General features: G+C 56.9%; 1 protein-coding gene across 3 annotated transcripts in view; it reads left to right on the top strand.

Annotated features, from left to right (window-relative positions):
• The window catches only part of Fatp1 (Fatty acid transport protein 1), a 39,019-nt gene extending 18,585 nt beyond the window's left edge, over positions 1–20,434 (top strand). For 2 of the 3 annotated variants that reach the window (XM_037222788.1, XM_037222787.1), the window contains exons 6-14: positions 6,325–6,472; positions 8,224–8,425; positions 10,184–10,258; positions 10,660–10,777; positions 12,551–12,694; positions 14,415–14,552; positions 14,874–15,031; positions 16,665–16,818; positions 18,189–20,434. In XM_037222788.1, coding sequence (XP_037078683.1) covers positions 6,325–6,472; positions 8,224–8,425; positions 10,184–10,258; positions 10,660–10,777; positions 12,551–12,694; positions 14,415–14,552; positions 14,874–15,031; positions 16,665–16,818; positions 18,189–18,346 — 1,295 coding nt within the window. In that variant the 3' untranslated portion in view covers positions 18,347–20,434. Of the gene's footprint in view, positions 1–6,324; positions 6,473–7,902; positions 8,105–8,223; positions 8,426–10,183; positions 10,259–10,659; positions 10,778–12,550; positions 12,695–14,414; positions 14,553–14,873; positions 15,032–16,664; positions 16,819–18,188 lie in introns of all 3 variants that reach the window. The other variant, XM_037222789.1, reaches the window with a different exon arrangement.
• Positions 20,435–23,161: the final 2,727 nt, after the last annotated feature.

Genomic DNA, 23,161 nt, shown 5'->3' with positions numbered 1-23,161 from the left:
AAACACGATGTCATTAATCCGCTTGAATTTTTGTGATTTTGCTTACCTTTTTACGCGTGTTTTAGGCATTGGCCAAACAACATGAGGTTTGACTGACGTAACGGGCGGTGTGTGTCGGACAATTTGTGTAGCTTGTGTCCCTCACGCGTCTGTGATGTTTGTACTCCTTGTTAGCTAGGTCTGTGTTGATTGGTTTCCCGGGCTACGTGGGCTTATATTGTTCCCGCCTAAGCGAGGCCAAGACAGGTGTTCGCACAGCTGCTGACAAATGTATGTCCCTTGTTTAGCTGCTGATGAGTCAGACCGTCGTTAGCAGCCGATTACAGTTTGTCCCTCGACGTTCTGCCGGTGAGTGAGACCCTCGCCCAGCTGCTGTTAACGCTCTGGTCCTCCTGCTGATGAGTGACGCCCTCGCTCAGCTGTGGTTAACACTGTGGTCCTCCTGCTGGTGTGAGGTCCCCGTCCAGCTGCTGTTAACACTCAGGTTCTCCTGCTGATGACTGAGGGTCTCGTCTGGCTGCTGATAACACTCTGGTCCTGCTGATGAGTGAGGGTCTCGTCCAGCTGCTGATAACTCCCTGGCCCCTGCTGATGAACGAGGCCCCGTCCAGCTGCTGGAACGAGTCTGGCCGGGGCTCAGCTGCCGATAATGGCCCTCGTCGCTGGGCTGGCTGACCTTTACCCACTTTCTTATGGTCCGGTCCTTGTCCAGATACTGATAGCCATCTGGTCCTCGTCCAGTTGCTGATATGAATCTGGCTCTTGTCGATCTATCGATAAGATCCAGACCTGGTCCAGTTGTTGATGAAATTCTGGCCCTGGTTCAGCTGCTCATAAGAGCCAGGTCTCTTCCCATTGGCTATGAAATTGTGGCTCTTGGTGAGGGCTTGGCTCTTGTGCCGCTGATGTTAAGGTTTCGACCCTCATTCAGCTGCTGATAAGTTTGGCCGTTGTCCAGCTTCTGAGGCTTGGCCCTTGTCTGGCCGTTTATGACGGTCCGGACATTGTCCGACTGTTCATGAAGGCCTGGCCGTTGATCGGCTGCGTTTGGACGGTAGCTGCGTTCATCCAGCTACGGATAAACATCATCCTTATCGAGCTGTTGATGCATGGACCAGACGACATGTTGACAGGGCCGTGTGCCGATATTTCAGGGGTGGATATATGGATGCTTCTTCCACCCGGGTAATCTAGTGCTATACACACACGCAACGCAAAGAGGCAACTGTAGCACGTCCACATTGTGCTCGACCGCTTTTCAGCAAAGGTATGGTTCGGCGGTATCAGTGGCACTGCCTTGGCATGTTGCCAACCGACAGTGAAGTACGCGGTGAAAACGCGTCGCGTTGTGGACGCCGATGGGTGGTGTCTACGTCATTGGTTACTCGGCCGCTTACTGGCCTCATTCAAACGGGGAATAGGCCTTCTGTTAAGGACCTTATAACCGACCTCGGGTGGGTGCCATGGAAGCGCTTCACCGATGGCTGCATCTGTCATGATACGCAGCTTTGCTGTCACGTGCGACGATGGTGTTCTCGATCCGGGCTTGGTAGTGCGCTGCGCAGTGTTGTCACAACTACCAATTAAGTTCGCTGATATCGGGAGTACTATTCTGCGGGCAGGACAAAGCGTGATGTTGTTCTACCGATACGGCTGAGAGATATGCGTGAATACTACCTATCGAGCTTTATCGGTGCCAGTCGTGTTCGATACAACAATTCAGATAGCAGTGAGATCACCGTGGGCCTCGTGTTTCCGTGCGCCGGGTACGCTGGGTTCGCTCTCGTCTTTAAGAGCATTCGTACGTTTCTCGGGTTGTCTCACGTGTCCGCCATGGTGCCATTTGGACCGGTTGTTTTATGTGCATTTGTACCCTGCGAGGGGTCAAGTTTATTTGTTTACTGCTGGGCCTACAAGCGCAATGCAAACTGTCGTCATACGGGCCGCGTCGCCTTGAACCCACTTGACTCGTCGGACCTGATCGCGCGGAGCCCTCATGACTGGCCGGCAGTGACTGGCCTCATGAACACCTCGCCTGCCGCCGCCAGTCGGACCAGCTGTCGCAGGTTGGGCCGTCCCGCCGCCTGGTCGTATGCATGCGATTGTTTAAACAGCTGCCCGCCGGGCCCCACACCTCGGCCCATCTGTGTGACCCCGGGCGCTAAACGCCGTAATAGTAGTGCCGATGGAGCTGGCAGCCGGGTCACATGTCGGCGTCATTAGCGCCCACGCGCGCGCGCGCGCGGCCCGGTCTGTCCGGCCGCCCGCCGACGCTGTGCGTGTCCGCTCGCTTCGGCTCATCGCACTGTCACCAGCCATGCGAGCTGATAGTACCACAGTGGAGGGAAAGATGCTATTTTGCAGCATATTAAAGTCATGCTGGCATGCGATAAGGTCTTATGTGATCTTGCTCGATGTGGTTAACGTTCGCCGGCGCTCTGTGTTTTGTCGGCACGCGGTTCATTCGGTATGACCGCATTCTACCAATAGCACACCCCACCCGTTACAGTATAAACTAGCGGATGCGGCGGCGTTACCCTGTACGCGAACTGCAAGCTTTGTGCGGGTTGTTTGGCTGTGGCTCTGGCGGATCTGGCTGCCGTTACGAATGTTTAGCGTGGCACGTTAGGTTGAAGGTCAAGTTACGCTCAAAGTTTAAACGCTCGGTAACTTGAGAACTGCTGGATGATAGTGGATAAACATTCGCATATATCTGGTAGGCATGTCTTCATTTGGCTGTGCAACGCGTTGGGAACGAGCCATCAATGGCGAGATATGATGAAAAGTTGAAATTTTCAGATCACGCGCCACGACGGTCGAAACTCAGCCAATCCAAACTGCATTATGATGCCATGATGACATGCGGTATTTCTGAAAAGCTGAAGGGTTGCGTCAACAGCGTCCCGGCGGTGGTCTTGCGGCTTTGAGCGGAGCCGCGGTGTCTCCAAAAAGCTGAAGGGTTGCATCAAACTACTCCCCGGCGACGGCTTTACGGCTTAGAGCAAAGCCTGGGCACCACATTTGGCGGCCATCACCAGCGCCCTTGCGATGGACTCTGGAAATCAGCGACATGTTGTGTGGAGCATGGCGTAGGTATCAAACATTTCAATAAAGCTGACGGAGATTTGACTTGCGAACACCAGCGCAAACTCTGGGTGAGAAAATGAATCGCCACGTGCTACGAACTGGAAGCACATGGTCCATCTCATTAGTTCAGGTTAGTACCGATTGCCCTTTTGAACTTCCCAGTAAAATGTATTCGTATTGAACGACTGGGTTACACCCCAGCAAGACCGCATTGTAGCTCGCGCCAGTGCAACTCGTCGGACGGCCCAGTGCGGGCCACATTTCATGCTCTATTTACCGTGCTGATCAGACCGGGCTTGGAACAGCGCCTCACGTTAGAAACGCTGGCCAATCCGTTTGACCTCAGAAAAGAACCCGCGGTGAGGGTGCGAGGCTGTAGCTTTCGCTGCCGTGCGGTGCCGCCCGGCGCCGGCCTGTGGTCGTCCACACGTCTGAAGTGTGGACCTCTCACTTGGGATGGTGCTCATGTGTGACCAGACCTCGGCAGAGACACTCCGGGAGAGCCGCGTGTGGCTCCGTCTCCAGACGTACCTGCGGGAATGCGCGTAGGTAACTCCCCGCGGTCCGGCATGGCTTCTTCGATGTCAGCATTGGTGTGAACCGATGGGGCTCTCGTAAGGTTTGTGTTTGCAGTTATGTCCAGGTCGTAGTGGCGTAGGGCAGTGTGCTCGCTCCGTGTATTTTATTACGTCACTGCGGTCGGATGCGACGTGCCGATTGCGGTTGGGGATCAACATGAGTGAGCGATGTTTATGACAATCGCGAGGGACTTGTCATTCGGGCAAACGTATGCGGAAGTGTGCCATTTAATTGAACGTAAGCACATCTTAACTTGCCATCCGTAGTGCAGAATTGAGCGTGAAAACGTTAAGTCGGGCTCCAAAGCAGAGCCGTCCACGACAAGAGTCCCGCCACTCGTACCTCATCTGTTTCCGTGGTTTCCCGCGGCATGGCCCAGGTTTCGGTCGCATCTGCAGTGTCGAGACAGGTCGCACCTGGCGAGCGATGCCGGAGGTTTGTGCGCGGCGTCATGCGAGCCCCGCAGCGTCGAGACAGATCGCACCTGGCGAGCGATGCCGGAGGTTTGTGCGCGGTGTCATGCGAGCCCCGCAGCGTCGAGACAGGTCGCACCTGGCGAGCGATGCCGGGGGTTTGTGCGCGGTGTCATGCGAGCCCCGCCGCGTCGAGACAGGTCGCACCTGGCGAGCGATGCCGGAGGTTTGTGCGCGGCGTCATGCGAACCCCGTAGTGTCGAGACAGATCGCACCTGGCGAGCGATGCCGGAGGTTTGTACGCGGTGTCATGCGAACCCCGTAGTGTCGAGACAGATCGCACCTGGCGAGCGATGCCGGAGGTTTGTGCGCGGCGTCATGCGAGCCCCGTAGTGTCGAGACAGATCGCACCTGGCGAGCGATGCCGGAGGTTTGTACGCGGTGTCATGCGAACCCCGTAGTGTCGAGACAGATCGCACCTGGCGAGCGATGCCGGAGGTTTGTGCGCGGTGTCATGCGAGCCCCGCAGCGTCGAGACAGGTCGCACCTGGCGAGCGATGCCGGAGGTTTGTGCGCGGCGTCATACAAGCCCCGCCGCGTCGAGACAGATCGCACCTGGCGAGCGATGCCGCGGGTTTATGCGCAGCGTCATGCAAGCTGACGGTTGCCGGGGCTACGGTCGATGGTGGCTGGCGTGGACGGGCGTGGACGGCTGTGGGGGCGTGGTGTTGGTGATGTGGCCGGTTGGACCCTGACGCCACGGACCGTGCGGTATGCGAATATAAACAGAAGGCGCGTCCGTCCACATCCGCCCGGCCCTCCCCTCCCCTCCCCCCCCCCTCGCGATGCGGTTGCTGCCCAGTGGCTGTGCAACCGCATAAGGGTGGGAACAAAGCAGGCTTTTGATTAGCTTTTTTCGCAGCAACACGCGAGGGTCGATGCCGTTTTACCTAGATTGTGGAGGGTAGCCGCCTCTGCTCCCGTAATCTGACCCTCTGGCGCCTGCTCGCTTCATGTGAGACACTGGCGGGCTAGGAAAGGCCTGTCTCCCGGTTTTCGACCCCCGTGATCCGTTGACCAGCCACCGTGAGTGGTCAACTTCAGCACTGAGTGGTTGTATTTTAGCCGGGGAACACGTGCTTGTGGTCTTTTACGGATGAGCTGCGCGTTTGAGAAAAGAGAGGTATGGGGCTCCATTCTCTGCTGTTCTTGCCCTTCCTGCCAGAGTGGAAGAAGGTGCGCCATAGCCTCAGCTACTGAGTGCGTCCTAAAGCTCCGGTGACAACGACAACATGTTTGTGATTTGTCTCCCTACGTCAGCTGTGAAGGACGATATTGTGCAGCCGCGCTGCAGATAGGCGATATTGTTTGATTGATAAAGTGCGACCGGCTGGCATTTGCGCCTCCATTGACACAGTGCTAGCGCATCCAACACGTGATGCGATGGTTTGCGGCACGACTCCGTGATGCGAGATCAACACCCATCGCACTATCAGACATACTGTGTCAATATGCCACCTATCTGCTACGTGACAGTGCAGCGTTGTCCTTCAAAACTGGTGAGGTAGTATCAGACGAGAGAAAACGCCGGATGCAGTGTCAACACTGTCCACACGATCGAGGGAGAAGACTGAGAGATTGCGCCTACATCGGATTAAGTTTATGGGAGAGATGGAAAGAAACGAGGAGAGGAGAAGGAACAGTACCGAATCGGTTGGCGCGCGAAGCATTTTACGGCACTGCCGTCCGTCCGCGGCTGATAGACCGCAGATGAACTCATTGTTCACCCTCCCAGCTATTCCACCAGGGGACGGGGCGGCTGGGCTGGCTACAGTGATCGCTCATAACCACGCATCGTGCTGCTCATCCGTCCTGCTACTGCCCCAGGGCTGCAGCTCGGCTGGTCGGAACGCCCGTCCGCAACAGTGTACCGTGTTATGAGTTCGAACCTAACTACCAGACCGGTGCCCCCCCCCCCCCCCCCCCCCTCCCCCGTCTGGTACCTGGATGACCTGCACCACGTCTTTTGTCCGCACGACTGTCGGTGCACTCTTGGCGTCAGCTGACGACCTGGTGGTGCGGCCATGTCTCACCGTGACGCCCGACACCAGGGTCGGCCAGTCTGGACACGTTGCTGGACGAGTTGCCGCTCTGTCTGACCGTGACGTCCGACACCAGGGTCGGCCAGCCTGGACGCGTTGCTGGACGAGTTGCCGCTCTGTCTGACCGTGGCGTCCGACACCAGGGTCGGCCAGCCTGGACGCGCTGCTGGCGGAGGCGCCGCCGTCGCCGCCGGCGCTGCTGGAGACGCTCAACTACGCCGACAAGCTGCTGTACATCTACACCTCGGGTACCACCGGCATGCCGAAGGCGGCCATCATCAAACACTCGCGGTGAGCGGGCGGTGGGCGCGCCAGGCGCCGCGGTCAGGGCGACGGGTGACCTCACCCCCGCCCTCCGCCCCCCCCCCCCTCCCCCACCACTCGGTATGCGGTCGCTTCTTGTGTGGCAAGGCCATGCTCTCGCGCGTGATTGCGGAATGGAACCAGCCTGCAGCGACCCTCTAGAGTTGGTCGCTGCAGGCTAGAAAGCCGTGAACTTTGTGCATTTCTCGGTCTGTTGCCTTCGGCCACCGCCCACCACGGAGAACTCGTTCCTGACTGGCTTCAGCACCTTGAGGGGAGCAGCATTAAAGGGGGAGCAGCATTAAAAGGGGAGCAGCAGCTGCTTGAGAGGAGCAGCACTAAACTCTATGTATTTCACCATACGTCGCCACAACGGAACTGTTCCCCACCAGTCCCTGTTCTTGTGCCACCTCGTTCGGGTTGTATTTTGTCACTCGGATGACGGCCGGCTCGTAGGCCGCCCGCCCGCCGTCCGTGCATGAATTGGCGGCGCCCCGCGGCTCTCGCGTGGCTGCCGCCGCCACGCCTCGAGCGCGCCTGGTGGCCGCTGACACCGGATCTGTAAACGGACTGAGCTGCCGCGCCTCGCGCGGGGTTAGTGCTGGTCGGCTGCGCGGGATATCGTTTGACGTTCTGACGGGAACTGGTTCTCGTCCGTCGCGAGATTCGTCCTCTCGCCGGCACAACGCGGTTATGCAATCACTGCAGCTTTTTTGGGTGGTTGCACATGAGTAGCTGGCAAGGTAACCCGCTGTTTTGCAGGCGACTTCAAATGTCGCCGTGACGCCGGTCTCCGAGAAATTACAACTGCGGCAGGTGTGCTAACTGTGCGGATGATGATGACCATCTTAGTGTTTTATATCATGTCATGGATCATAGAATGAATGTATTTAAAGATGTGTGATGTTTGCACAACGTTGTCGCAGCACTTGCCGTTTGCGAGTATCCATCGGTGACCTAATCTACAGAGAAAACCACCCAGCATCGCGGAATATGTCGTGGGGGCGATTCGGAAAGCCGCCACACTGCTTTGGTCGCGGTGTAATGACACGCTTCTCATTCACCGCTGGGGCTCGCTCCTCCTTCGCGAACCCACGCGGGTGGGGCGACGCGTCTCGCGGCCGGTGGCACCGGCCCCGGTTCCGCAGGTTTCTCCGCTCCCGGGTCGCTCTGTGTGCTCGCCAACGACGTCGAGCGTCAGGAGGCGCGTGATTGCCTGCGGACGCCGCTGATTCCGCTGCGCTGAGAGGTCTGGTGTGTGACTGGACGGCGCCGGACCATCGCACTCGCTGGGTGTCTGTCGCACTCGCCTGCGGTCGCGGTCCTCCACGGAGCGCGCCCGCCCCCGCGCCGATGACGCCTCGCGCCGCCGCGCCACTAACCCGGTTCCTGGGCGCGCGCCTGCGCCTGTGCCCCAGCTTCCTGATGATGTCGATCGGTACGTACCTCATGATGGACTGGCGCGGCACGGACGTGGTCTACTCGCCGCTGCCGCAGTACCACACCACCGGCGGCTGCATGGGCACGGGCGCCGCGCTGCTGCACGGCGTCACCGTCGCGCAGCGCCGCAAGTTCTCCGTGTCGAACTTCTGGTCCGACTGTATCCAGTACGAGGCGACGGTGAGGCGGCGGCGGCCGAGCGCGCGCGTGCCGTACCGCGCGTGCAGATGCACGCGTCCCCAGCGGCGGTGACGGGCTAACCAGGCGACGCGCCCCTCTGACGCTTTGCCCGGTGCCAGGTTCGTCTTCTTCACGGCCGGCATCTTCCACATGATGGGTCTGTCGAGCGCGGATGTGATCTACGACCCGCTGCCGCTGTACCATTCGGCCGGCGGCATGCTGGGGGTGGGCATCATGATGACGCACGGCGCCGGACTGCTGATACGGCGCCGCTTCTCCGCGTCCGGCTACTGGCGCGACGTGTCCGAGCACGGCTGCACGGTACGCTCCCCCTCCCCCCGGCGTGGTCGAGCACGGGTGCATGGTACGCCCTCCCCCTCCTGCCGGGCCCATCTCCCCGGTCCGCCCGCTCGTCCTCTCCCGATCCCGGATAGCCCTGGGTCCTCCCTCGGTCGCTCGCGTCCGCATCGCGCGTTCAGGTGTTGCCCGGCGTGTTGATGGAGCCGCTCTGGCTCGACGCCGCGTGCCCGTCCCATGGCCGTCCCGAGACCGCCGCATTCAGTCGTCTCGGTCATGGCCGCCTCTGAATTTGTCTAGGCGGTCTTAAAGTGTAAATCCATCTTCTTAAATCAATGACATCGTTTTCTCCACACGGCCTTTGTCATGAAGCCCTCGCCTTTCCTTTCGATAACCTTCCATGGCCTTTCTAAGACCTTTTACTTTTCCCAAGGAGTTTACGGCATCCCTTTCCAGATAGGGCACGGTCTGTTTCGCATCTTCTGCTTGCCCGACGCACGTTTGCGACCTATCTGAAATCCATTTATTTATGATAGTCTTTTGCGGCTCCTGTCGTGCTCTCGCGTCTGCTATCGTACACCATCTCATCCCCACTTTTACATCTAAGAATAAATGACGATAACCTAGCGGCTCTGTGCCAAGCTTTTCGCGTTCTCCCCGTTCACTTATCCCTTTGTTTGCTCTTTCCTCTTGAGACAATCCGTCTGGTTTCACTCATCTCTCCCCGTTCCCCCTGAAAGCTTCCCATCACCTTCCTAATGCTCCCAGCATCGTTCCAGTCCACTGCGTAATGTCAGCATAGACTCCACACATATCTGAATGTGTATGACAATCGGCGCGTCTTTGCCCGGAGTCGTTCTTTCCTTGCTCTCCCATGCCGTGACTGGCTCATCCTTTCGCCTCGCCCCGCCTCAGTGCCACTGGCGTTGCTCATGTGCATGGAGGTGCACGCCCTTGTGAATGCTTTCACTTCACCTGTTTGCTTGCATAACCCGCACCCGTTATGCGCCGGCTAATGGTCTGTCGTTTTTGTCCACATGCTTGTGCCGGCGGATGTGGCGCCCGTTATGTGCTGGCGCGTGCATGGCAAAGCTTGACCGTCGGTTCCCCGCACTGCTACTCTTTTCCGGTGTAATGTAACCACGGAGAACAGGTGCTTGGCGAGCATGTACTTGTCTGCTGGCTCGTGTCAGCTGTGGCGTGGCGGCCGCGAGCATCGCCGCATGAGTTCCGTCTCGCTTGATTGGGCTGCGGCCAGTTGGTGTGTTGTGCAATGCTCCGACTCGGCCAAGACGGGGGAGGAGCGTTGCGAAAGTGGCTTACGTTAGGTGGCCGGTTGTTTGCCCTTTCTGGGTTCACTGACTGGGCTCACAGTATGTGTGTGTGTGTGTATGTGTTTTATAGCTTGAAATGAGTCAGTTGATTGGCTTAGTTTTGTGTGCTTGGCTTTTGCATCTTGTTTGTTAGCTCCGACGAGGAGTGTTTTACAAACCGATGAGGTTTGTTGCATGTGTACCACAATCATGCATCACAGCTGGCAGAGGCAGCTGGGTTCGTCTTCTGACTGTCCAGATACTGTTTCCCGCCGTGTCCATCTCTTGGGACGGACCACCGACCCCACTGTCCAGTGTCGACGCTCCTCGCCGCGACCTCCCCTCGTGTGCTCTGTGGTCGCCTGTGTGGGCACCTGCCCGATGTTGTGACCCCGCGCGGCCGCCGGCGTCGCGAGCGTGCGTGGGGTTTAACGGCGTCCGTCCGGCGGGACTCGCGGGCCACCCGCAGGTGGCTCAGTACATCGGCGAGACGTGCCGCTACCTGCTGAACCAGCCGGAGCGGCCGCACGACAAGCAGCACCAGGTCAGTGGCCGGCGCGCCGCCGCCGCCTCCGCTGGCGTGGGGGCGCACAGCGGCGGCGCCGGTGCGAACGCCTGTGCCCCTCCCCCGTGGGAAGTGGCAGGGTGACCAGACCATGTCCTGCGCGCTATCTGCTGGTTAGGTCGATGGGTGGGAGCTCCTCTCGAGCGAAGGCCGTCACTGTGTCTGGAGATCGCCTCTCCGCTCCAGGAGCTGGCGTTCGTTCACTAGGAGTGCGCGGGTGCCATGACGCACGTGCTTGCTCGCGGCTGCGCGTGTTTGGACGGAGGCCGGCCCGTCAGCGCGACGCCGGCCGCCGACACCTTCGGTCCAGTCGTGGCGTGGTGGGCCCCGTGCCGTTCCGATGCGGGGCGCAGCTGACCGGACTGTGGCGCGTGCGGCAGATTCGTCTCATGTTCGGCAACGGACTGCGGCCGCAGATCTGGGAGGAGTTCCAGTCGCGTTTCAACATACCCAAGATCTGCGAGTTCTACGGCTCGACGGAGGGCAACGCTAACATCGGTGAGTGGCCGCGGTGGCGCTGGACGCAGCGACGCCGCCAGCGCGCCGGCTGAGTGGCAGGCTTGAGGGTCAGCTGACGTGGGAGATTATTCACTGATTTGTGTGAGCTTAGGCGCCGCTTTGAGCATCCTGCAGTCGGCTGATCTGTGAATTGCGGCACCAAATTGTCTCGCTCCGCTGGCTCACGCATGCTTATTCAACGGCTGGCGGGCTTCATTCTGTTGGCTGCGTGGATTGCGATTGGAACCCTTTTCTTCCGACGTTTGCAATAGTGGATGTCTCAACTCCTGCACTCCGTTAACTCATAATTGGCGGTTGGAACCTGCTGTTTTGTGCCGACTGGTTGGCCCTGACGTGACCTTACTGTGAACCCCATGTCAGCATGTTCCACGCCTCCCCGACCATCAGCGGAAGGGTCAGCCAGATGACTGGTTACTTAGAGACATGCATCTGTAGTGCTTTTGTTGTTTCATTTCTGTAAATGCGCTGTCGTATGACTTCGTTGTGGCGCATTACCAGAAGGCGTTGTCGTTTTGTAGACCCTTGAATAATGAGGCGACTGGTACTGTAGATGGCAGCAGTGATAAGGACAATACAACCCGTTTTTTCAGTTGCCGTGGACTCAAGGGAACTGTTTGTAACGCACTAAAGCCTCACATTGCTGGGCTGCCTGACATTACTTCCAGATTTTATTTCGTTTTTTCTTCACTAAAACGCTATCCTTTTATGTACTGAGTGCATGGGACTGGTCCACTCAATTTTGTCGGGTCCCTGAGATTGTTTGGATAAACGTTCAGTTTCATATCCTTGAGTGAAAATATAAATGGCGTGTAAGCTAACCAGGTTGAAACGTTGTGGCCTCTTAAGTCGTTTTAAGACATATTGAATGCCATTTTTCCAGACAGTATGAGTGCCATTTTACTTGGTTGGGGCGTTATAACGCATAATTTATGACCAAAAGGACCACAGTAATGAATCGTTGCTGCAAGACTCCGTGGGTATCATGACAAAGACGAGCGTTTCACGGTCTGCAAAAGGCGCGTAATAACCCGGAGGTCGGATCGATTGTCAAGACGGCCGTGTTTGTTGCTTTCCCTTCGAAAGAGTATTAACAGTCGAGACTGTTGGCTGATTTATTTGTTATTGGAACGACGCGTCCATGATTTGGGTGTGCTGCTCTTTTCAGCTTCCACTATCAGCACATGGTGTGCTTTAATGGAGACCATGGAGGCATTCATAAACGCTTACAGCACATCCTGTACCTGGTGTGTCGCACTGCGGCACTGGGTATCGCGACACCGCGAGTGTGACCCGCGCCGGTGGCTGTCGCACGTGTCGGCCGCACCGGACCGCCCGTCGTCTTCCAGCTACCGTACCGTGCCGTCCTTGCTAGCGCTGCTGCCGGCTCCTTGTGCCGCCTTGCTGTCGTGCTGCTCCCCTGCTGCTCCGCCCGCCGTGCTGTCCTCGCCGCCGCGTCGCCGTCCTGTCCTCTCTGTCCTCGCCGCCGTGCCGCCGTCAGTCAGACTGTCTCGCCGTACGTGTCCACGCTGTGTCCTGTGTCCGTGTGCCCGCGCTGGCGCCGTGCCGTCACGCCACCGGGCGGACGCGCGGACACGCTGTGTCCTGTATCCGTGTGCCCGCACCGGCGCCGTGCCGTCACGCCACCGGGCGGACGCGCGGACACGCTGTCGGTGACGAGAGCGCGTAGCCTGTGTCGCGGACGGGCGGCACGGGTCGACCGGAGTGAGACGCGCCGCCGTCCTCTGTCGCCAGTGAACATGGAGGGCAAGACGGGCGCCGTCGGCTTCGTGCCGCCGCTCGTTCCCTGGGTCTACCCGTGCAAGCTGATCCGGGTCGACGAGGACACGGGCGAGCCCATCCGCGACAAGAACGGGCTCTGCGTCAAGTGTGAAGCAGGTAACCGGCCGGCAGTCTGCCGCGGGTGGTGTCGAGTGGCGCTGTCTCGTGTCAGGTGACCATCAGGCGGCGAATCTGGCAAGCAGAAGTCCAGGAGTGTGCTTTTGATGACGTTCTGCTGGCTTTGCGCTTGCGCGCCGATCGTGTGATCCGTGTGCGATCGTGTGCGAGCTACCTCGGCATATGAAGGGCGTCTGTCGAAAGATGTACATTTTAGGCCATAGGTCTGTATTCGTTTGTTCCATGTGAAAAATGTGTGCCCTAACTCATAGAAAGGGGCTGCTGTTCCATGTGATAAACGTGTGCCCTAACTCATAGAAAGGGGCTGCCAAATTGTGTTCTGCGTTTTCAGACCTCTGATTTTACGTATCTTATCCCGTCTCTGACTACTGACCATGTGGTGCCGCCGTCAGCCACTGTCCTTGGCCGTCTGTGACCTGCGTGTGGTGCCGCCGTCAGCCCGTCTCTGACTATCCTGTCCGGGCGTGTGTGCGCGTCTGGCCAGGCCCACGTTCTGACCACTGTCCGTGTGGTGCCGCCGTCAGCCCGTCTCTGACTACTGACCGTGTGGTGCCGCCGTCAGCCCGTCTCTGACCACTGTCCGTGTGGTGCCGCCGTCAGCCCGTCTCTGACCACTGTCCGTGTGGTGCCGCCGTCAGCCCTGTCCTGGCCACTGTCTGACATGTGGTGCCGCCGTCACCCGCCTCTGACCACTGTCCGTGTGGTGCCGCCGTCAGCCCGCTACTGAATGTCCGTGTAGGTCCGCCGTCAGCCCGTCTCTGACCACTGTCTGTATGGTACCGCCGTCAGCCTGTCTCTGACTAATGACGTTGGGTGCCGCCGTCAGCCCCGGTCTATTGACCACTGTCCGTGTGGTGCCGCCGTCAGCCCGTCTCTGACTACTGACCGTGTGGTGCCGCCGTCAGCCTGTCTCTGACTACTGTCCGCGTGGTGTCGCTATCAGGCCACGTCTGATCACTGCCCGTGTGGTACCGCCGTCAGCCCGTCTCTGGCCACTGCCCGTGTAGTGCCGCCGTCAGCCCGTCTCTGGCCACTGCCCGTGTAGTGCCGCCGTCAGCCCGTCACTGACCACTGTCCGTGTGGTGCCGCCGTCAGCCCGTCTCTGACTACTGACCGTGTGGTGCCGCCGTCAGCCCGTCTCTGACTACTGACCGTGTGGTGCTGCCGTCAGCCCGTCTCTGACTACTGTCCGCGTGGTGTCGCTATCAGGCCACGTCTGATCACTGTCCGTGTGGTGCCGCCGTCAGCCCGTCTCTGACCACTGTCCGTGTGGTGTCGCTATCAGGCCACGTCTGATCACTGTCCGTGTGGTGCCGCCGTCAGCACGTCTCTGGCCACTGTCTGTGTGGTGCCGCCGTCAGCCCGTCGCTCACTACTGACCGTGTGGTGCCACCGTCAGCCCGTCTCTGGCCACTGTCCGTGTGTTGCCACCGTCAGCCCGTCTCTGACTACTGTCCGTGTGGCGTCGCCGTCAGCCCGTCACTGACCACTGTCCGTGTGGTGCCACCGTCAGCCCGTCTCTGGCCACTGTCCGTGTGTTGCCACCGTCAGCCCGTCTCTGGCCACTGTCCGTGTGTTGCCACCGTCAGCCCGTCTCTGACTACTGTCCGTGTGGCGTCGCCGTCAGCCCGTCACTGACCAATGTCCGTGTGTTGCCGCCGTCAGCCCCCCGTGACCGCTGTGGGTCTGGTGCCGACAGGAGAGCCGGGAGAGTTCATCGGCATGATGATCCGTAACAACCCGGTACGAGACTTCCACGGCTACGCTGATAAGAAGGCCACCCAGAAGAAGATTGTGCACGACGTGGACAGGAAGGGCGACTGCGCGTTTCGCTCAGGTGTGTGTGTGGGGGGGGGGGGGGGGGGGAGGGGCGCTGTGTGCACAGGTGCGTGAGTGCATTGCTCGCACGCGTATAGCGGACAGGGCCATCGTCACACTACCACGTGCTAATGGCAAATCCTGTACGCAATTGAGAGGCGGCGTCTCATGCACTGCCTCTGTTAGCACCTTTACAGATGGCGTTTCATCGCCAGATGGCAGTGTGACTTATGAACGGTTGGTATGGTGTAGGGCGGCGGCGCCACTGCGCCACGCGGCGCCTCGGTGCGCCGCGCAGGACGGCGCTCCGCTGGGTGCCGACGTCGGGTCTCGCGCGCAGGTGACATCCTGGTGAGCGACGAGGACGGCTACTTCTACTTCAAGGATCGGACAGGCGACACGTTCCGCTGGCGGGGCGAGAATGTCTCCACCACTGAGGTGGAGGGCGTCATACAGAAGGCTCTCGGGAGCACCATGGCTGCCGTCTACGGCGTGGAGGTCAGTCGTCTGATGTGTTGCTTTACAAGTCGGTCGCTGGCGGGTGAGGTGGCTGGAAAACTGTCGATGATTTCAGCATGCATTTCACGTTCAGATCCTCAAAGGTGTGTCTGATCATGTTGTTGCCGCATTTTCGGTGTTTTGTTCCCGTTGTCCGTCTTTGCTGCGTCGTTGTGAGTATCGCCCTGTTTTATACACATGAGTGAATGAGATCGCAGACAATATCAGGTGTACTTGAAAAAATGACGTCTTTGTTCAAATGACATTGAGCGTGTCAGCCTCTCGTCGCTGGTCTCTCTGAAATATCCCTAGTGAGAGTTAACCACTCATGCGTTTGGCTGTACCGTCTGATCGGCTTGAAGCTGGTCGTCGCACTACGAGCCCATGAACGGCGTATTCATCAGGATAATAACTAGCTGATCTGCCTCAGATGAGTGGAATCCGTCCAGCCTGTTAGTGTTTTCGTAATCCCATTTGAACGATGGCCTTTCAAATAGTGATTCCGGATTAGTCCGTCATTGACTGTGGTAATTTTTTACCGATAGCTGCACGTGTTCGCATCCCTCGCCCGGCTTAGGTTAGGTCTACAGCGGATATGCATTAGGAAAATGCATGCAGCTGGTTGGAAAATTTGCCCTAGAGGTTGTAATAAAAGACCTATCGTACTAGCGGACTTTACTTTACTCTGCTCCTAGCGGACTTTGTTTGCTTGCTGCTTTGGGTGGTCTAGAAATTGGAGGTGACAAAGACCATCGCAGTATAAAGACATATCATTCACCATGCATATTTTGCCTGTACATTATTTATTTACTGTCATGTCAGAAGACCACTGTTTGGAACGTGCCGTCAACAGATTGTAAACCTCGTTATTCTTAAAAATTGGCCTTGTCCGAAAAACCGTGGTGGTCGTTCTATCATTCTCCAAAGCAGAGAATGTTTGCGCTGTGATGTGAAGCGTAATGTTCCATTGTGCCCTCGTTAAGTGCGATGTTTTGTCAGCACACGGTAGCTTACCTTATGCCGCCAATGCCCGTTAGGACTTACTTGTAGACGAGTACTTGCACGAAGAGTGGGAAAAGCTTGCAGATTGTGCAAGAATGCATGTTCCGAAAACGGCGATGGAATTTTTTTTTTACTGTTCCACCAAACAATGGTTCCGACGATGCTAGAGCTGGTTTCCATCCATTGAGCGTAAGGGAGATCTCGCCGTTTCAGGCATTACCGTAGGCACTGTCCCGATCTGGGCAGTCTGTGTCGTCAGCACCGCCCTGGTGTGGCGTCAGTGCCGCCCCGGTGTGTCGTCAGCACCGCCCTGGTGTGTCGTCAGCACCGCCCTGATGTGTCGTCAGCACCGTCCTGGTGTGTCGTCGGCACCGCCCTGATGTGTCGTCAGCACCGCCCTGATGTATCGTCAGCACCGCCCTGATGTATCGTCAGCACCGGCCTGGTGTGTCGTCGGCACCGTCCTGGTGTGACGTCAGCACCGCCCTGGTGTGTCGTCAGCACCGCCCCGGTGTGTCGTCAGCACCGCCCCGGTGTGTCGTCAGCACCGCCCTGGTGTGTCGTCAGCACCGCCCCGATGTGCCGTCAGCACCGCCCCGGTGTGTCGTCAGCACCGCCTGGTGTGCCTCAGGTGCCGGGCGTCGAGGGTCGGGCCGGCATGGCGGCGGTGGCTGACCCGGACGGTCGGTTGGACCTGGAGCAGCTCGCGCTCGGCATCCGGCGTTCCCTGCCCACCTACGCCCAGCCGCTGTTCCTGCGCAAGGTCAAGCACCTGGACATGACAGGTGAGGTGCGACGCTGGCCGATGCGGGCCGCTGTGCGACGCTGTCCGATGCGGGCAGCGGTGCGACGCTGGCTGATGCAGGCAGCGGTGCGACGCTGACCGATGCGGGCCGCGGTGCGACGCTGGCCGATGCGGGCAGCAGCGCAGACCGACCGCCGTGCTGACACGTGATGTCCTGTTGACGCTGCGCTTTCTGCGGCGTAATGGCACTGGAGTCCGCTGACTTTGTGTTGGTGTGGACTGTCATGGATTTGTAATATTTCATAGGGATGCGTGGTCCACACTACACATCACCACAGAGTGAAGTACTGAACATCATTGGCATTTACTGTACCGTCGAAATGCCGGTGTTTTTTGTCATACCTTCCGTGAAGTAGTTTTATGCGCGCATCCAGTGCTTAAATGCTGCTTCCCCATACTGTTAATAGAACCCTGGAACCCTCAATAATCACTCAAAGCCCTTAGAATTCTCAATAGTCACCCAAGACCTTAATTGAGCTGAGGGCGTGATTTTCTCAGCGGGTGAGCTGGCGAATGCGTCACCAGCTGATTGGTCATCCATGCGTATTATCCGTAGGTTTTTTCTCCACTTACCTTCTGGCCCTGTTTTAGAATATGGAGCAAGGCAAAGACGGCGTAATTTTGGTTTTGGAACGCCCCCGAGTACGACATCGTATTAAATAACGCGGGTCGCACCGCAACTCATGTAAAAATTCTCCCCCGCACTGGCCTCTGCCTGCTTGTGCATTCAGTATCTACCTACTGTGCAAGGATAAATCCGGAGCCGTAAGATTTCTTTGGATAAATAGCGAGAGCAGCATGCGGTGCACAGTGATGTCTTACGCATGTGATAACGCATTGTTGGCGTGTTCGGATGCCTAGCATTCCACGTCATAGCATGGAATGCCTCGTCAAATTTGTGGACAATGGTAACTGCCTTTGGAAGCGGGCACAATCAGATTCTTCGAGCAAGTATGACCGCAGGAGTTGATCAGCAACTTTCAGTATGTCACGTCAGTGTATTTTTCTATCGCCCATCGTGCGTTTCGTAACCAGTTTAGTATTGCTCGGGTCGACTGCTTGCCGGATAAGACCAGAAGTGCACGCGCAGACACTGATTGGTGCTCTGGCTGCAGTGACGTCACACAACATCGCTCCGCTTCATATTTAAAGGTCAAACCCTTAACAGCTCATTGGCTGCGGGTTTTTTTTTGTCCCGAGAAACGTAGTAAAAACGCGCGCTGTGAATATGATGGTACCCTATTACCCCTCAGTGATATATCACTGAAACTGTAATAGATATGCGATGTTATGTGATGGCAATACGGCTAGTGTACGTTCAGCTGTCTTCACCTTCATTGCGCATTTCAGGGACTTTCAAGTTCAAGAAGGTGGTTCTTCAGAAGGAGGGCTTCGACATTGGCGCCGTCAAGGACGAGATGTTTTTCCTCGACACGCGCGCTGGCCACTACACCCCGCTGACCCGGGAGGTCTACGACAAAATCTGCTCGGGTCAGATGCGCCTGTAGTCGGCCTTTGCGCTGCGGGCGGCGGCGACACGCGTACAATCGAGGTGCCTGTCGGGCCGGGCGGTGGGAGGCGGCGCAGGCGGCCTGGGCTCCCGCGCGGCTGTCCCAGTCCAGGGACCTCGTGTAGGGGGCACCCCAGCGCAGTAGCTTTCTCAGACTCAGCTGTTTGGACGTTTGTTGGGACAGGCCTGGGCGGTGACGTATGGGTTAGCCCGCGGGATGTTTTTTTGGTTTGGCCCCGAAGGGCGGTGTTGTCAGTTGTACTCGACGTGTCAGGCTTTCGGAATTGTTTTGAGACCTCTATAGACCACGTTGCTCATCATGCTCAGCACTGCTGGACAAGTACTAAACGACATAGAACAAAGACACTTGCCTCTGTATTTGTATTAGGAAGGCAAGTCTGTTGCCTGTGTTCGTCTGTTCTGAGACGGCGGCGTGGTGTTGGTGTTTTGTCGTGATGCCGTCATTGTTCTCGACCAAGCCGTCCAGCGTCGGTGTTCTGGCTGCGTCGGTGCGTGTGTCGGCCGGGTGTCTGTGCGGTGTGCCGGTTATGGTCCGTTAAGGAGGATCGCCAACAGCTATCGCTGCCAGTTGAGGTCGCCTCTGTGCGTCGCCGGCGACCTCAAACCTGACACCGCGTTTCGGTCTGGCCGTGGTCATGAGCTTTCTGACTGTCATGAGCTTTCTGAGCTTCTGTCTCTGCCTCGCGGAAGGTATTTGCGCGCCCGTGACGCCTAGCAGCCGTCCATAACGCTGTCAGCAGGTGCGGTAGTGCTGTTGTTGCTCGTTCGTTGCCCGTGCGACCCGTGAACCGGCAATGTCTTGCGCCGGGTCTCAGTGAGAAGTAGGCAGCACATGAATAGGTAACTGGCTGTTGTTGTCCGCTATTGCAATAATTTGCTCTTCGTTTCCTGTCGATGCGGTCGGAACCGACCAGATATGCATATTCAGCTGTTACCTGCCTGCCGCGCTGTAGGAAGCGACTGTCCGACGGATGCCTGCGGTCCGTTGCGTGCACAGGCACGTAAGAACCACCACCGAGATGACGCGTGAGACAATACGTACTCGTGAATCCAGGGTAACGATTGAGAACGATATGTACAACAAGACGTTGTGATGTTCGCGGTTGTCAGTGCATGACAGCGTGACGTACATGACAGTGTATGACGGACCGAAAAAATAATGACCTGTTCAAACCGGTAGGGTTAACGTAGTTATGTATTTCATATGTATGACATACTGTTTTACAGCTCATGTCATTGCTGGCTTCGCACCAAGATCTTGTTATTCCCAAACCAGCATGCTGACGTGCTCAGACGGACGCCCGCCAATTTGCTCCTGGCTCGGTCGTCGCGATGCTCACCAGATCGAAAACGCTGTCTGACGTTTTTTGGATTGAGAGACATGGCCTGTGCACGCGTTTGAGGCAGGTGGCGGGTCGCTGGCGGGTGCGATGCGGAGGGACCCGGACTGCCAGCTGTGTGCGCTATTGCAAGGGCCAATCGGTGATGCAACTGAGGCGGCCAAATGTCCCGGAGGGCTGAAACATCATCTTGCACAGACATTGCATCGACGCCTGTCCCATCTCACCTCGCATCCCGCCGGCGTTCCTGTGATTTGTCGGAGCGTGACCAGGAGGCGGGTTGGCGACTCTTGTTACATGACAATGAAGGACGTGCGGATGCGACGGAACACGATCCCGTGCTCGGCGTGGCGCGAGCACGAGGGTCCCCGTCGCGTCGCGCCCCGGGCCGCCAGAGGGTCGTGCGGTCCGCGCCGCGTCGCGCCCCGCTCCAGCAGCGCTGTGCCGCGGGCCCTGTCGGCGTGGCGACGGGCGGCGCCCTCTCGCGGCGGCGTCGGAGCTGGCTGTGGGGTGTGGCACCGGCCGGACACGGCGCCGATGTCCTGCCGCCTCGACCGGCCGCGCGCGGCCCGGTGGCGCGCGCGTGTGGTGGGCGGTGAAGCGCTGGTGTTACGCACAATAACGGCAGACGACGAGCGTGAGCTGCGCCTGTGAGCCCGGCGCCTCTGCGTCACTATATGGACCGCGCCACATCATCTCTACTTTGAATACAGACTTGGCTTGGATGCTGTCTTTTCGGGAGTGTTCATGCTGAGAATTATTATGCGGATGTTTTGAATATTGCCCAGGATAACTACCGTCGCATGCACACGTCCGTGGCACACATCCCGTTGACCTGTAACTACTCTGGCAAGGGCTCGAGTTTTGTTTTGCTGTTGTTTCTGCAGCAGCATGACAACCACTCCAAGTTTCTGCTGCAGACCTTCACCAGCGGCAGGAGCGCATTAAAGCCTGAAAGGTTCTAAGGTTCACAATTTGTTTGTACTCCGGCGTGCTTTTCATGACAGAAACACACATGGCCCAGTCTTGAGCAAATTTATCGGACGTCCAGACCCCTTCGTTCTGGTGACACGGTCGTCACGCGCCCGATCCAGGCTGGCTACGTGACCCGTGACTCCTTTCTGATCATGTCATTATGTTCTCAAAAGGACACATCGGGGGATAGCACGGGAATGATTTTCGGCGTACTTTTGCGAGACGGACGATTTAAAAAGATTGATTGGTTTCCGATGAGCTGATTTAGGTCCGGGGGCAGGGGATCGAGGTAGTAGAATTCCAATGGCAGCAGCATTTTCCCTGGAAATGGCTTTGACGATTATTTCAAGCGTTGAGGGTCAGAAAGTATACTACGAGCGAACGAACGAGACCGATTGACCCAGGACGCTGCTCAGGCGGACCCACTCAACCGGTACGTACCGACCGGGCTCGACTGAGCGACGACTCGTCTTGCACGGTGCCAGGCCGTACCCATACGAACGGGCAGACGCCGACCAGGCTTGGCCGACAGGCCAATATATCGACTCTGTTACAGAACCGCGCCCTAAAATGCTGCGTACGATTGTTAGTTTCAATCGGCTATGATCGGCATATGATAGTTTAAATCGGCAATCAGTCGGATAATATGAAGTGCAGGGCTATGTCATGCCAGGCTGTAACAGACCAGCCAGTATTTATGTTACTACTGGACAGCTTCGCCGGCCCTGCCGCCCGTCACAGCGTAAAGAGGCGCCGTCTTCCGCTGATTTCACGACAATTTATTTATTGATTGCTATATACTATGCCGTTTTATTAATTGCCGGAGCAAAAACATAATTTACAAACTGAGCTCCCTCCACACTCGTGTGCTTGTATCTCATCCAGAGCTTTATTGATAACCTTCGGAAAGGTCAGGAGCATAGATGATGTGCATGATAAGACATGTGTTTACTTTCAGAGCTTCTGGGAGGCAATACGTCATGGTCACGTGACTCCTAGTGCGTCACGGAGCGACATTTTCCAGATTTTCGCCGTATACAGCTTTAGGAAGTCAAGTGTCAGTCCCCTGGCATATAAACTTGAAGTTTGCAGTCATGGGCCAAAGGGTTGAAAGCTCATCTAGCCTCAATGACGCTTTGATGTGATGGAAAGCTCAGAAGATCATTTGGAAAAATGGAACGGTTTGTACAAAGACCCCTACCCTGTCGAGGGTTCACGGTTAGTCAGCTGATCTTAGGTCAAGCTGGTCCAGCGTGCAGCAATCCTGGTGGGCTTTGTTCACGCTGGCCAGGAGATAAAGCATTGAAAATGATGTAAATGATGCCCAAACAGATGCGGTCAAGTTGCGTCACGCCACTGTACCAGACGGTATGATATTTAAAGTTTAACACGCGCCGGGGTGGCCGGCTGGATACCCTCCGCTCGGGTAGGGTGGGGGGGGGGGGGGGTCAATTTGATCCACCCCCTGAGATCTCGAGAAATAAGGAAGCTAGAGACACAAAATTTACAGGGTGTGTTGATCTATGCGTGAACTCACTTAGGCCAAAGTTTGAGGCTCCTATGTTATGACCTCCGGGTCAAATAAGGTCAAACAAAGTCAAGTTCCAGGTTGATCCTAAAAAAGTGTCCCCAGAACCTAGATAACTGTTTCTAATGAAAAAGTCACATTCTCATTTAAGGTCAGTGACTTTGTTTGAACTTTTGAAGGTCATGGTGACCAAGATCATATAAGACTGCTCTGAGTTTTGCATTTGAATACGCGACTGAGATTACGCTAGGCAGTATGTTTCTAAAACAAAATATTGACCTAGGTCATTTTAAATCAATGACCTATTTTGACATCTAAGAACTCCATGGAAGATGTAGAAAATTTGAAATGAGCACCAGAAACTATCCCGTACAGCGAACCTTAGAGTAATAAATCAGGTTGGTTTTGACCTTGGTCTGACCTTCATATCTGACCTTATGGCAATGTAATTTGCCCATTCAATTGCTGTGTTTCCTAACAAAACACCTTAGAGATGTATGGCTTCGTCTAACACTCCGTTGTTGCATCAGATCGAACGATTCCCTAGAACTTGACTTCGCTGAAACCATGACCTAACTTTGACCTGCCATAGGTCAGTGACCTTACAAGGTACATCTAAACTTGTTGCACCAAAACGATTTGCTATTCAATTTTCTACAGCCATGCAAAGTTTGGCGCGGCTACGCCACGGCGTTCGGAAACCATTTTGGAAAAACCTTCGAGGGTCAATTTACCGCCCCCCCCCCCCCCCCACCCGACCTCGTGTTAAATGCCAGGAAAGGCATGGGCAGGGCATTCAAGCCTTGAAGTGCGAGGAGGTAACCACGGCGAGCTATGCGTGCTTCCAGAACTGCATCATTAAAGCGTTAAAACTGCGACATGAGGCGAAGGCGGAGGTGCTGGCTGCGGCTGGCGAATGGCGGTGGCTCGTTATTAGAATGGCATGTCC

This window comes from Pollicipes pollicipes, unplaced genomic scaffold, assembly GCF_011947565.3.
Source record: "Pollicipes pollicipes isolate AB1234 unplaced genomic scaffold, Ppol_2.1 Scaffold_4881;HRSCAF=5763_pilon_pilon_pilon, whole genome shotgun sequence".
NCBI lineage: Eukaryota > Metazoa > Arthropoda > Thecostraca > Pollicipedomorpha > Pollicipedidae > Pollicipes > Pollicipes pollicipes.
The sequence above is the reverse complement of the archived record's forward strand: the minus strand, read 5'-3'. Positions and strand labels throughout refer to the sequence as shown.